At 41.7% G+C, this 14,362-nt stretch overlaps 1 protein-coding gene across 7 annotated transcripts in view; it reads left to right on the plus strand.

Moving 5' to 3' along the window:
• PDE1C (phosphodiesterase 1C) overlaps positions 1-14,362 on the plus strand; it is a 300,153-nt gene that overhangs the window by 239,331 nt on the left and 46,460 nt on the right. For all 7 annotated transcript variants that reach the window (XR_009558360.2, XR_004693428.3, XM_088653441.1 and 4 more), the window contains 4 exons: positions 3,227-3,343; positions 4,229-4,369; positions 11,560-11,660; positions 13,761-13,889. Coding sequence is in view for 5 of the 7 variants with exons in the window: in XM_088653441.1 (XP_088509567.1) it covers positions 3,227-3,343; positions 4,229-4,369; positions 11,560-11,660; positions 13,761-13,889 (488 nt within the window). In the remaining 2 variants the exon portion in view is untranslated. The remainder of the gene's footprint in view (positions 1-3,226; positions 3,344-4,228; positions 4,370-11,559; positions 11,661-13,760; positions 13,890-14,362) is intronic.

Below are 14,362 nucleotides of genomic sequence, written 5' to 3' on the forward strand. Positions count from 1 at the left end.
TCTGGCTGCTTGAGGAAATGTCACTTAGTCTGAAAACACCATCGGGGGAAATTACAGCCCAACTGCATGTAGGAGATTCATGCTATAATCAAATGTATAATGTATGAGTTGCGTCGACGGAAATTGCCTTGTAAGCCTGATTTGCAGCACACTTGGGTGTCTCTTTTTTCCTGCCACCGTTCATTACATTTGTACACTTGAATTTACATTGATTAAAAATGGCAATAAAAAATTGCTTGGCAGTGGACATGTAATGATATATCAAATGGCCCTAAGTACCATTAACTTCTGGTACACAATTAACAACATAACAGTGAAGGGACTGAGACTTGTGTTTTTTTCCGATTAAGTAATTTTAAACCATTCCAGGTGGCAGCTACCACTGCAGAGGAGACAATTTGTGTGCACTTGCAGTCACCAGACATTTTCTTGACATTATAATGAAAATAAGAAAAGAAAAGAAATGCACTGAAAGAGCTTTCCCTGCCCCCAAAATTAAAGATGCACAGGGCGCTTGCTACAAGTGGTTGCCTATATGGTAAGCTATTTGTGCAGATTGAATGATTTTCTCTCTGTCACTGCATTCCTTTCTTTTTGGAAGCATAGGGTGGCTTGAAGAGAACTGCCCAATCAAAGTGGTGCCATTTTTATTTCAAATGGTTGCCTCACTATGTGCTAGCATCTTCCACTTGGGAGCAAATCCTGCATAGCAAATCAGCATTGTGACTGCACAGTACATCGGATATCCATTGGCTGTCTTCTCTATTGCTGGGTTGTGTTTGATCTTAAAGAACAAACCACCTAGGCAAGTGGCAATGATATAAATGGAACCTCAAGATTTGAGATCATGGGGAGGGTAACCACACACACACACACACACACACACACACACACACACACACACCTATCTATCTATATATGCACTTAATTGAAATAAACAAAAGAAACATTCTTCATCACCCATTAATACAAACATATGAAACAAATCAACTAAAAGAAAGAAAAATTATCTAATAGAATAGAATAAAGAATATCTTCTTACTTTACATACAACTTCCCATCCACTCCATATTTTACATATTCACTATTAACTTACTGACAAAACTTGTCAGGTTGTTACCGTGTCAAAGCCAAAAGTATAAATAAATATTTAATTATCTGTGGTCTTGATTCTTACTACCAACTACTACAGATGTTATACAAATGCTACAACAGAGTTTAGACGGCGACAATTATTTTTCAAATATATTTTAACTGCTTCCCACTTAGAAATGAATACATGGTTTGGTTTATTTTCCATTTCCCCCCCGATAAATTGTCCACCAGTTTTTGAATCCACTCTGCCCTAGAAGGAACATTGTCACTTTCCTAATTTGATGCAATAACCATCCTGGTGGCAACCGAGGCATAAAGAAAGATCTCTGTGAGGTTTTTCGGAATATCTGGATCTATGATTCCCAGTAGGAAGGCTTCTGGTTTTTGCTTTTGTTTAATAAAAAGGTAACCTTTTAATAAACGTGAACTTTTGCAAAAGTGCAGAGATGGGCACGCTATCCTGGTCTTTGCTTGGTGTGACTCAGAAATCACTTGACTTGTGTGTGAGTTTGAAAACAACAGCAACCAGAAAGAAGTTGGCTCATTTCCTGAGTCAATCCAAAAGGTTTGGGAAGTGTGCACCTTGGCTCCCAGGATTCAACACATTCTTCCCAATGATGTTTTTTCTTCTCTGCTCCTTCTCTTTTTTTTCTGGTGCACTCTCCAGCATGTCAAGAGTAAAAGAGCAGTAGTGCTTGGGAACTGAAAGTTTCTCAAGGGCAATATCCCTTGAGAATGCTTCAGTTCCTAAGCAGTTCCCTATGCCTTTTGTCCCAATACACTGTGGAACATGCCAGGATGATGCAGAGGAAGGAGAAAACCTTTCCTCCCCTTGCCCTCTGCGTCTGCTACTACAGCATCTCTTAGGTGGAATCTACACACATTTAAAGAAACACTGTGAAAATGCTTTTAAAAAAAGTTTTGAAAAATATGTTGAATTTGCCATGGTTCACTGTTGCCATCTAGTGCCACATTTGTATATTGCACTTTACAACACACTTAAAACGTTTTATTTGCAGCTGTATAGCTGAGCCCCCACTCTCTACTTGCAGTCAAGAAAAGAGGAGGGTGGAGAAGATGCATTGGGGGCAGGTGGAGATAGGGGTGCACAGCAGCTGAGAACCCTTTCCTAGCACGGGAATAAACAGAAACAGCCATAAATGAAGGTCAGGGGTTCATAGGGGGAGATTCCTCTTTTGAGAGGTCCTATTAAGTAGTTCATTTCCAAGATAGCCTTGAACAAATTTCTTCTACACCTCTTGGGGAAAGGTTTCATTTACTAGTCTGTTATCATGAGAAATTGTGGAGGGAACACATAGAGGGAGGCACAGCAGCAAATAAAAAAAATCATAAGCACAAATCTATTCATCACTACTTAATTATTCAATTTCTCTCTCTCTCTCTTTTTGATGTGTATGATTTTGAAGGCACATGATATTTGCTGGTGCCAAGTAGGTCTGAATCTGAGACAGTAAATGAAAGAATGACCAACCAAAATAGATGGCTCTCTGATGTTTCTTGAATCTATAGCTGGATTCTGCATTCTTTAACTTGGTTGCTTGTGGCTGCCACATGATTCAGTTTGACTGGTTAAAATTAAAAAGGTAAAGGTAAAGGACTCTTGACAAGTCCAGTCATAGACGACTCTGGGGTTGCGGCGCTTATCTCGCTTTACAGGCCGAGGGAGCCGGCGTTTGTACACAGTTTTTCCAGGTCATGTGGCCAGCATGACTAAGCCGCTTCTGGTGCAACAGAACACCGAAACCAGAGCAGTGCATGGAAACGCCGTTTACCTTCCCGCCGGATTTATCTACTTGCACTTTTTGGCATGCTTTTGAACTGCTAGGTTGGCAGGAGCTGGGACCGAGCAATGGGAGCTCACCCCGTCGCAGGGATTTGAACTGCCTACCTTCTGATTGGCAAGCCCAAGAGGCTCAGTGGTTTAGACCACAACACCACTCGAATCCTCTGGTTAAATTGCTAGCATCTTAATATGCCAAGCAGATTCAACTCAAGAATTTACTGGCTACCTTACATCATCGAAGCATGTAGGCTTTGTATTTCAGTCGTTGCTTTCCGTCTGCTGCTGCTGAAGAAAACGCATACTAATGCTGCCATTTCTCTCTCACAGAACGTAGACAAGTGGTCCTTCGATGTATTTGCACTAAATGATGCTAGTGGGGACCATGCACTGAAATTCATTTTCTACGAATTGCTCACACGCTATGATTTGATCAGCCGCTTCAAGGTCAGTAATTCTGCAGCGCCCTTCCTTTCTGCTCTCTTGTAATTTACTCAAAGGAGAAATATCACTAACCTTGCAATTCTGCTTTAACTGTGCTACTGGCCATGAACATGTGGTTGGGAAACCCTGATTTGTCGCCTGATTTTACTAGGATGTTATTACAACTGTGATGAACGATACCAAGTAAGAACCAGACAATATGGCATCATATTGAAACGGGGTACATTTACTGGCTTCACTGAAGGAAGGGTTCTGTGCTGTATTCAGTAGCAAAAGTTTTTGATGCCAGTCACACTAACCTTTGCGGCATTATCGTCTTCCAAAGCAACTACTCTACCCAAACCTAAAAATGGAAAGCGTAATGCTGGTGGTCAACAAAAGAGGTTTAAAGACTGTCTCAAGGCAAATCTAAAAAAACGTAGTTAGTGGCATTAGTTTGCCTGGCTTTCCAAGTGATGTGTAAAAAAAATAAATCGAAGTCGCTGTGGATGGAATCTTTCGAGGAGTTGGAGATGGTGTTTATAAGTGGTCCATGTTTCACAAGCTCTATAAGCCTATGTGTTCCAGTAAATTTCCAAAACAAAGAGGCTGTAGAAAACCAAAGGAGAATGCAGTTAGTATTGCATGCTAGTGGTGAACGTCTGAAATTACGCACATTTTGGACATTAAGGGCAAAGGATGAGTACATATGCCATTAACTTTGGTTAATATTTATAACAGAGTGAGACAATTTGAAGCACCATCCATGTATAAAAAGTTTTCCGAGGTCTTTCCATTTGATTCTTTTTTTAATTGAGAAAGAAACCATATTTGGATGCTAAGGTCTTGATGCCTAAAATTTCAACAAGCTTTGCCAAATGTGTTTTGCCTTCCTGTGTTTTTGTTTAGATTCCAATATCTGCTCTTGTCTCCTTTGTGGAAGCCCTGGAAGTTGGCTACAGCAAGCATAAAAATCCGTATCACAACCTAATGCATGCTGCAGATGTCACACAGACTGTTCATTACCTCCTTTTTAAGACAGGTGTAGCGGTAAGTAAATGAAATATTTTGGGTAGAATAATAATAATAATAATAATAATAATAATAATAATAATAATATTATTTATACCCTGCCCATCTGGCTGGTTTTCCCCAGCCAGGCGGCTTCCAACCAAATATTAAAACAGTACAGCATTAAACATTAAAAACTTCCCTAAACAGGGCCGCCTTCAGTTGTCTTCTAAAAGTAAAATAGTTACTTATTGCCTTGACATCTGCTGGGAGGGCGTTCCACAGGACGGGTGCCACTACCAAGAAGGCCCTCTGTCTGGTTCCCTGTAACCTCACTTCTCGCAATGAGGGAACCGCCAGAAGGCCCTCGGCGCTGGATCTCAGTGTCCGGGCTGAACAATGGGGGTGGAGACGCTTCTTCAGGTATACAGGACCGAGGCCGTTTAGGGCTTTAAAGGTCAGTACCAACACTTTGAATTGTGCTCGGAAACGTACTGGGAGCCAGTGTAGATCTCTCAGGACCGGTGTTATGTGGTCCCGGCGGCCACTCCCAGTCACTAGTCTAGCTGCCGCATTCTGGATTAATTGCAGTTTCCGGGTCACCTTCAAAGGTAGCCCCATGACCCACTGGGGAAACCCAGCCAGATGGGCGGGGTATAATTAATAAATTGTTGTTGTTGTTGTTGTTGTTGTTGTTGTTGTTGTTGTTGTTGTTGTTCAGGGCTTGTTCATGGGGTTTAAATTACAACAAACCCCAAGATTTATGAGCACCTAAATGGGTCTTTGGCTTAGACCCTTTCGATTACACAGTAGTCTGTTGCTCAGATATGTGTTTGGGATTCTAACTTGCTCCTTCTCCAATGCTTAGAGAATATAGTTCCCCTTTAGACTGTGGGATTTTGAAACTGACCAAAAGGTCAGGCAAAAAGGAGATTATAAAGTTAACTTAAACAATGGCAGCTGTTTTGGGCAATAGTTGCACAAGTGTAAATTATGTGCATACCACAGAATATATAATGCCTCAGAGCTTCAGTATGGTTTTAGCCAGTGGCCATAATGTAGATATTGCTATCTCCCCCCCCCCTTTACTAACTTGGCAAATGCACCCTAAATCCATGAGTTAAGCTACTCCTTTGGGATTCAAGACAAAAAACTTAACTGCATGGCAAATTGGCACAAAATTTAGGACACAGAATGAAGAATAAAATGAAGACAAATACAAAATAATAGTAACAACCATTTTGAGATAATTACTGTGTTCCGTGAAATTGTTCTAAAATTATTTACATTTAAGGAGGCCCCAAATTATAGCTTCAGAAGATCTGGAAATCATGGAAAGAGAAAAATATAAGAAAATATTTTAGGCAGTGTTCTTTTCTCCTACTTAGAAAGCATATGATCAGCTCTTTATCTTTTTCAAAGCTGACACAAAAAACATAATATTTAATTGGGCAAGTGTGGATGATTCATGGCAATCAACTTCTGGCAGTGCTCCTTGGTTGATGTTTGGCAAAAACATTATGCGTCAAAGCTGAGTACAAACAGCTACGTGACCCTATTCTTTAAAACTGCCGTCAGGGGCACTAGTGTATATTTGCCAGCAGTCACTTTACCTTCACCTCACACAAATTATAGGCATAACAAGTGACCCACTTCGGAGGGGGCAAGAGGTATAATCCTATCTCAGTGAGCAACATTACTGAAAATGCTATTGTTCCGTTGTAGAGGTGGATTGGACCAGCATTGCTACCAAGCGCCTATCTAGAGTTAACAAGAGCTACTGCCATTTTGTAGCCTCATTTGAGTGTGATGCTGAAGTATGGTTAAGCAGTACATGAATGAGCCTCAGCAGAGGCACCGAGTTCCACCTGACATGGGTGGGCAGCTTCGCCATGTGTGTGTGTGACGTCACATGTGCAACACACACGTGTGATGTCACGCATGTTGGGAGGAGGCTGCAAGGCCCGGCAAGGCCCTCTGCCGCCATGGGGAGGCCTGGTGGGGTCCGCCTCTGCCACCATGGGGAAGCCCAGTAAGTCCTGGCCCCTCAAGATTGGCCCTGTCCCCACATACTTTGAGGGGACTGAGCTCTCCTCAGCCCCGTTGAGTTGGCGCCTATGAGCCTGAGGCACTCCTAAGCTCCTCCTCCTCCAGCACGGCTCTGAAAAAGTTGGAAGCTTTTGTTTTCTTTTTAAACTAGTTGCAGTCTAGTGTTATATCCAAAGCCAGGCAAACTATGGTTAGTCTTAACTATGGCTTACTGCAGGGGCCAGCAAACATTTTCAGCAGGGGGGCCGTTCCAATGTCCCTCAGACCTTGTGGGGGCAGGACTATATTTTGAAAAAATAAATAAATGAAATAAATGAATATGCCCCACTAATAACCCAGAGGTGCATTTTAAATAAAAGGACACATTCTACTCATGTAAAAACACGCCGATTCCCGGACCATCCTTTGGCCAGATTTAGAAGGTGACTGGGCTGGATCAGGCCCCCGGGCCTTAGGTTGCCTACCCATGGTTTACTGAAACAGATCAACATCAACCCAAGAGTTTTGAAGCTAGCTTGTTACAGTCAACCAGACTGGCCACATTTAATGGTTCAGAGGCTATTTAGTGGTAGCTAAGGGTGCAGACAGTGGCGGGGGCTGGGCTGGCGCCCGTTCCGGGGGTGGGGCATGCCTCCCGGAGGGGCGTGACACACGTTCCGGGGGTGGGGCGCGCCTCCTGGAGGGGCGTGACATGCGTTCCAGGGGCAGGGTGCGCATTTTGGGGGCAGGGTGGGAGCCCGCAATGGGGCCCCTTGGAGCCTGCTGCTCAGGGCGGCCCACCCCCACCGCCCCTATCTTCCTACGCCCCTGGGTGCAGAGAACTTAGAGCCTGAGTGTGATGAATAAATGCAGGTTCTAGTCTTAGGTCTTGGTTGCATGAAATCCGGATTGATGTTAGTTAACAGGAAAGCCAATTTTGATTCATGTGCAAAAGCAACAATGGGACAGAGCCGACAAGCCTTCCCCCTTCCTTTTTGCTGAAAACGGGGGCTTTGTTAATAAAATTTTGAAGGGGTAAGCCAGCCTAAGGGCAATGCTACCCGCGTACGCTATGATTACACAAGCCTCGACATCAGGAAATGTAATGAAGGTCTTGCACTTTCCTCAAAGCAGTCCAAAGAAACATTAGCAGCGCCATATAGTTTTCTGCAAGATCTAATGTAGCAAATCGGAGAAAACTTGCTCCCTTAATAGGGATTTGAGGGAAAGGGCTCAGTAGTAGAATCTATTCCAAGTTTGCTTTCAATCTCATTTCACTCATTAAGAACCCTTAAAAGAAATCTATTCATTTCAACCCAACAAACAACCTAATAACATTTTGCCCCGGGACATTTTTATGTTGCTGTTGTAACTTCCGAGTAATGCTGCCAGTCCATCATAATTATAGCCCAAAGGGTCTAATGATATATCATAAAGAGTATTCAAGTAAAAATTACAGGGATCATCATATAAAAAACCACACCAAAAATAAGACCACCTAGCAGTGACTATAACAACAACAATAATAACAACAACAATAATTTGGCCACAACTTTATTGATTACAGCATGTGAGTGGTTGCTTAGGCATTGGTTTGGACTACCTGAACCTGCACTCAGGCAGGAACAGGACTGACAACTGGGCGCCACCAGAGGTCAGTAAGGGAAAACATACTGGGGGAGCACAGAGGCGGATTCCGTCTCTGAGTTCAGCCCAGTTGCTTCCAGGGACTCTGGGATGGCCCTAATCCTTGGGAGGGGATTGGACAAAAGCAAGGCGAGCCCCTGGGTTCCTGTCATGGAATTCCCTAGGAGCAGCAAAGGAGGGGCAGGCACAGCCAACCCCACCCCCTCCGCAAAACATTGAACCAATGCCTAACCGCCAACCTGACAAAGTTGTGACGATTTGCTACACGGTAGGCAAAAACCAAATGGCAGCCGCCAATCAGCCAAGTGGAAAAATTCCTACCGGGCCCCCACTCCAAGGCAAATGACCCCTAGACAGGAGGGAGGAACCCCTAGGGAAGGAGGGAGGGAGATGCACTGCACGACATGAAAAAAGAAAGTTAACATGACGTGCGGCAGCATAAATAGCCTCACAGTTGCTGATCAGAGCCCAAACAGCGAATTTTTTTTACCCCGGCAACCGAGGGGCGACCGAGGGGTTGCTGTGGCCATCCAAATGGTAACCGCCCCAGCAACATACCTGCCAAGTTGCTGTCAGAGAAATAAGGGACCAGGCCGGAAATAGCAGACCGGAAGTAGCGCTGCTACCATTTTGGAACTGGGCGGAGCATGCTCAGAAGTGACTTTTGATGCTGCTTTGCCCAGTTACAAAATGGCCGCTGCGCCAGAAGTCGCACTGCAGTCATTTTGGAACTGGGCAGAGCAGCATCAAAAGTCGCTTTTGAGCATGCTCCGCCCAGTTCCAAAATGGCCACTGTGCCAGAATAAACCGGGGGAAAACAAAAAAAATTCGTTTTTCCAGCTAGGAACAGCTGGAAAAACGGGAATTTCCAAGGGAAAACGGAAGACTTGGCAGCTATGCCCAGCAACAAGGAGGCAGTTTGGGTTATCTCACCGCAACACGTGGCTCTCCATGATGGAAGACACAATTTAACAAACAAAAGCAGACCTCAAAGTGGTTCCTGTTTGATGGAATCTGAGGCCCAAACTACATGCGATGGGAGACTTTGTGATGTGAGAAATCTCTGGATCTCTCTCGCAACATCCATTGTGTATGGGCTGGAGAGGATTCTCAGGTCAGTGATACTGGAAAAGGGGCTTCATAGCATGCTCTTTTCCTGATTGAAATATTGTGCCTCTCCTTTTCCTGCAGCGAGGCTATTTGCAGCACCAGTGGGTTGACTTTGATTGGGAATGTACTGCAGTCCAGGCCTCCCTTCTCCCCAAACTTCTTCAAAGCTTTTAAAAAGACACTGGAGAATCTGGATTGGCCCTTATTAGCAGACCTTAATGCACATGGCAATTCTTCTCTCAAATGCTGTATTGTGTATTGTGATGTGTTTGAGAAGGAAAAGCCACATAATGGACCAGGATAAAGGCTAGTTATCCAATTTAACGGGATTATGTGTGATACTGATAAAAGGCATGTAGCATTAACAAGGCTTAAAATAATAATAAAACTATTTTTTCCCAGAGAAGCTATGTAACCTGGGATTCTCTGTGCAACCTTCGTTGTTATGCACATAGTCATAGGGACAAATGGGAAAAGAAATTATTGCTTCTTCTTCCTTTTGCCATATTTCTCTTTGCTATTTTCAACACATTAATTCAGTTTGTGATGTGGAAACTTCTCTTAGTCATCCCCTTCACTACACAAATAGTAAATCCTTTGTTTCAATCCAAAATGCCTTGCTTAGTAGCTCAATCTTTGTGGAAGATTGGAATTCCTTATTGCCCCCCCTCCATCCTTTTATTTGACAATTTCTTTATTCTCCTCACCATCTAGCAAAAACTACAGATAATTTTCTCTTCTTAAAAAAAGCAAAACCTGTTCTCTATGCCAGCAAAAATTGTGTTTCACAGTCCCTGAGTTGCTGGATTTTTGTTTTAAAGAAGCTTATAAACAGTTCCTCTATGAGGAAATTAGTAATGGTGAACGGCTTAACCTGAAATACATTTTGTATTTCTTTTCTATACAGCTGCCAAAAGAATATTATTTTTATTATTTTAAATTTTGACTGGGCTAGAATGACTCTTGTAAAGATAACTAGTAGAAACAGTGGAAAAGATGGTAAATAGAATATTAGATACAATTGGAAAGGCATATAACATACGGTAGAATCCCATGGACCCAAGTAAGAGGTGGAAGGAAGTCTGCTGCAAACAAAGTAACAACAAAATAAGTAGATAAGTAACATAAGATTTATTTTCTTTTTTGTTTATGCATACATGTTAAACACTGGAATGTTTATTGTGTCAAATTGTTTGTTGTGAATATTGACATGTGTGGAAAGGTTGGGTGTAATTTAATTGAAAAACCAATGAAGATTTTTTTTAAAAAAAAATGAAATACATTTTGTATTTCACTGTGGATCAGAAAGGTGTGCTTTCGTGGCCCAGGGTGGGGCCCAGGATGGCTAAGTGTCCTGCTTTATATAGGACAGTTCTCTATTTGAAGGGGTGCCCAGTGACATTTGAAAGTGTCTTCAATTTGAAAAGCAGCCGGCCACATCTTATTTAAAGACTGATAAGAAGAGAGAGCAGGGAGCCTGTAAACTGTAGATCAGCAGTTAGCACCTAGACAGCAGAATGAGCAGGTCTGCAGGTCACCTGAGCAAAGTTATCCCCACTATGGTGAGATGTATTGCATTTCTAAATTACCATAAACAATCTCTAGTCTTCTTTTTTTTGACAATCTGTAAGTGGCTAGTGAAGTTCATTGGTAGAGTGCATGATTTGCATGATGAAAACCCCAGGTTTAGTCCCATGTGTCCTCATTTAAAAGAATTTCTAGTAGCAGAGTTACAAAGAAAACTGCCACAGATCTTTTTATATATATAAATGAATCATTTTTATTAAATTTTCCAAATCAACAATCAAATCAAATTGCATTAAATAATCCAAATTATACATATACATATCCATATCCAAATACTTCTGCCAAATTATAATTTATTTATTTTTGGGGACTTCCCATGCCTCAAGGTTTGGAGGGCTCTGATCTTCTCAATTTCACTGCGTTTCATAAGTTCACCAATGTTCTTTTATTTCCTTCTGTTGCTCTCCTTCATTCTTTCACAGCCTCTGAGTTGTTCCCACAAGCGAGTTAAAGCCAATGATATGTTTCTGCATGGATTTTATATCAATCTGATTCCCTTCCATAAATTCACAGTATCTCTTCACATGCCGGTGTTTCTGCCGAATCAGTCCAAAAGTCTTTTCGTTGTTGGCAGCCGCCATCTTACATAGTTCCGATAATATCAGATCTAATCGTCTGCTCCATAATTTCCCCGAACTGGTTGCATCAGACATCAAACATTAGCCTTTCCAGGGGCGATTTACCAAATTACGTAGCAGTACAAGTATAATCACATATTAACTGCCTCAGATCTTGGAAGGTCTGCAGTGAAAATGCACCAGAGTGTAGAACATGCCTTACAAAACAAAACGTCTGTCAAAATTTGAAAAGGGTGCCATTTGGTCTGACTGATGTTAAATCTTTTTTCTTTTTCTTAGCACTGGTTGACGGAGCTGGAAATATTCGCTATGATCTTTGCTGCTGCCATCCATGACTATGAGCACACCGGAACCACCAACAACTTTCATATTCAGACACGGTGAGTCCATTCAGAATCATCGACAAAGGCACAAAAAGTTGCGAAGGAAGAAACGGTAAGAAAAATCAGTAAATGAAAATAAAGCGTCCATATCATATTCGTATGGAACTGCTTTGGTGGGGGGGGCAGTGGATTGAACTAGAGTTTGCAAACACTTGTATGTTAATTTAATACTTCTTGTTGAAAAATTCAGATTACAAATCCTAAATCTGGCACATTTTATTCCCAAATCATGAGGCTATTCCCCCCCCCGAAGAAGAGTAATTACAAATGATTATAATCAATTTTCTAGTTGATTTTAAACATTTCAAATGTTGGGTCTCTTTTGGTTTAGGTAAATTTTGATCTCTTACTGTCAGGTATTTAAACTCATAGTGTAGTGGTACAACAACAAGAACAAGATGAATTAGAACTAGTTCCTTTTAAAAAATAAACTTTCAAAGCACTGGAGGAGCATGGCATGGAACCTCTGGTTTTGATGGCAGCAGCAAATATTAACAGATGGATGGAAAGAATAAGGTATTTGTGCCTGCGTGTGACTTTAAACATTAGTAAGTTACTTAGAGAAAAAATCCAATGGGGAAGTTTTGAACTGAACGGTTGCTGAATGAGAAATTGATATGGTTGATTATTTGGAACCTCTGTGGTATTGATGTAGCATTTTGTTGTGAATTGAAGCTCATAGTTCATTCATATTATGGAATGCTGTGTGTGTTTCAATGCAAGGTTTCAGTCTTTAAATGAGAGCCAGTGTGGTGTAGTGGTTAAGAGCGGTAGACTCATAATCCGGGGAACCGGGTTCGCGTCTCCGCTCCTCCACATGCAGCTGCTGGGTGACCTTGGGCTAGTCACACTACTCTGAAGTCTCTCAGCCCCACTCACCTCACAGGGTGTCTGTTGTGGGGGAGGAGGGGAAAGGAGATTGTTAGCCGCTTTGAGACTCCTTCGGGTAGTGATAAAGCGGGATATCAAATCCAAACTCTTCTTCTTCTTCTTAAATCAGAGGGAATAAAAATAAGTTTAGTTTGATGCGGCTAATCACTTTGCAGCTAATAATGCAGCAAAATAATCCTCCATAACTTTAGTGCAAGATTTTCAATATTTCAGTAAGTGGTGAGAACAGATTAAGAGTTGAATAACAGTCTCATGATTTCAGCTTTATTAGTATTGCAACTCTTACCTTTCAACTGCTGTTTAAGTGGGACTTAAACAGTTAAACATCCTTGGTTTACATCATATGCTGCAAGGTTATCTTGATCATTAATAAAATATATTACTTATTATGGAGTGAAAAGGTTAATTAATATACTAAAAAGGAAGAGACTTTGAATTTCTGATGAGTTTGTGAACAAATAGGCTCTTTCCTAATTCCTGGATTATACTACTGTGAAGAAATAATTATGGAAAGACTTTTAATTCTTTGCAGTGGAAGACATTAACTGCAACAAATAATATAGTCTCAAAACTCCCTATAAAGATATGTATTTTTTTCCTGACAGCCTGCCCTGCTCTGTTCCACTTCTCTCTGCCCTGTTTCTTGGGTTCCCCCATTTTCTTTTATGCTGCTTGCAGTGGCATTGCTGGTAACACTCATTTGTTAAGTCATTTCTGGCAACGGCTATTTTATTTAGCCATAATTCCCTAGGCACTGAATCTTCCAGTTGAATATTGTAGAGAAAGGCGATAGCTATCATAAAAAAAATAAAAAATGGCAGCCTCCCCAGTGGCAGCTATCATATTTTCCTAAAATGTCCCAAAATGACACTATTGAGGCATTCTGGGTAAATAAAATGGCAGCCACCCCAATCCACCAGTAAAATGAGCTCTGTTGCTTCTGGAACAAGGCAAACCACTCCCCATCTCTGGATGCCATAAATAGGTGTCTCTTTTGTATCATTTTGTACATTCATTTTGGGGAAAAAATGAGAATTGAGCTGAACGGGTTCTTCAGCTCAGTTTTTCATTTGTTCCACACCAGTATAACACAATTGGAGCCAATGAATAGATACTGAAATGGGAAGCAAAAAATAGTCCCTTCATTGGAGGAAGAATAAAAATCCCAACCTATGTTTATAAGTTATGGGATCTTTTGTTTTATAGGTCGGATACAGCCATTCTTTACAATGACCGGTCTGTGTTAGAAAATCATCACCTTAGTGCAGCGTTTCGCCTTCTGCAAGATGACGAGGAGATGAATATCCTGTCTAACCTCTCAAAGGATGATTGGAGGTAAGGACAGCCGTGATGGCTGTCACCCTGATTGCTCCAAGTGTACCCCTCAAATGTACTCAGTGGGGATCTTGGTTCATGGATGATCAGCAGAGGATGAAGTCTGATAGCAAATGATGAGAGGAGAAGTGTTCCTCAATTTGTACCGAAGCAATATGTCAAAGTTGTAGCATAAATCACATTAAAAGACATAACATTTACATTTTCCTTTGGTGCTGTCATGAGCTCTGTCGAGTGCTGACAAGTGGAGCTGTTCCACTCCAGGAATGGCACAAGACAAAGAAGTAGAATCTGAGTTCCAGTCAAAAAAGCCTACCCATCCTTGTCAAAACGTTGGATTCACACAATGTGTTGATTCCCAAAAGTTCATTCCGACATATTTCAAAGACTCTCGCCAATAGCAAATACATTTTGACTGGTGTCTTCAGTGGCCATTGCTGAAGCAACAATTCCACACTGAAAATTGTACAGCT

This window comes from Zootoca vivipara, chromosome 11 (assembly GCF_965207765.1).
Source record: "Zootoca vivipara chromosome 11, rZooViv2.hap1.1, whole genome shotgun sequence".
Taxonomy (NCBI): domain Eukaryota; kingdom Metazoa; phylum Chordata; class Lepidosauria; order Squamata; family Lacertidae; genus Zootoca; species Zootoca vivipara.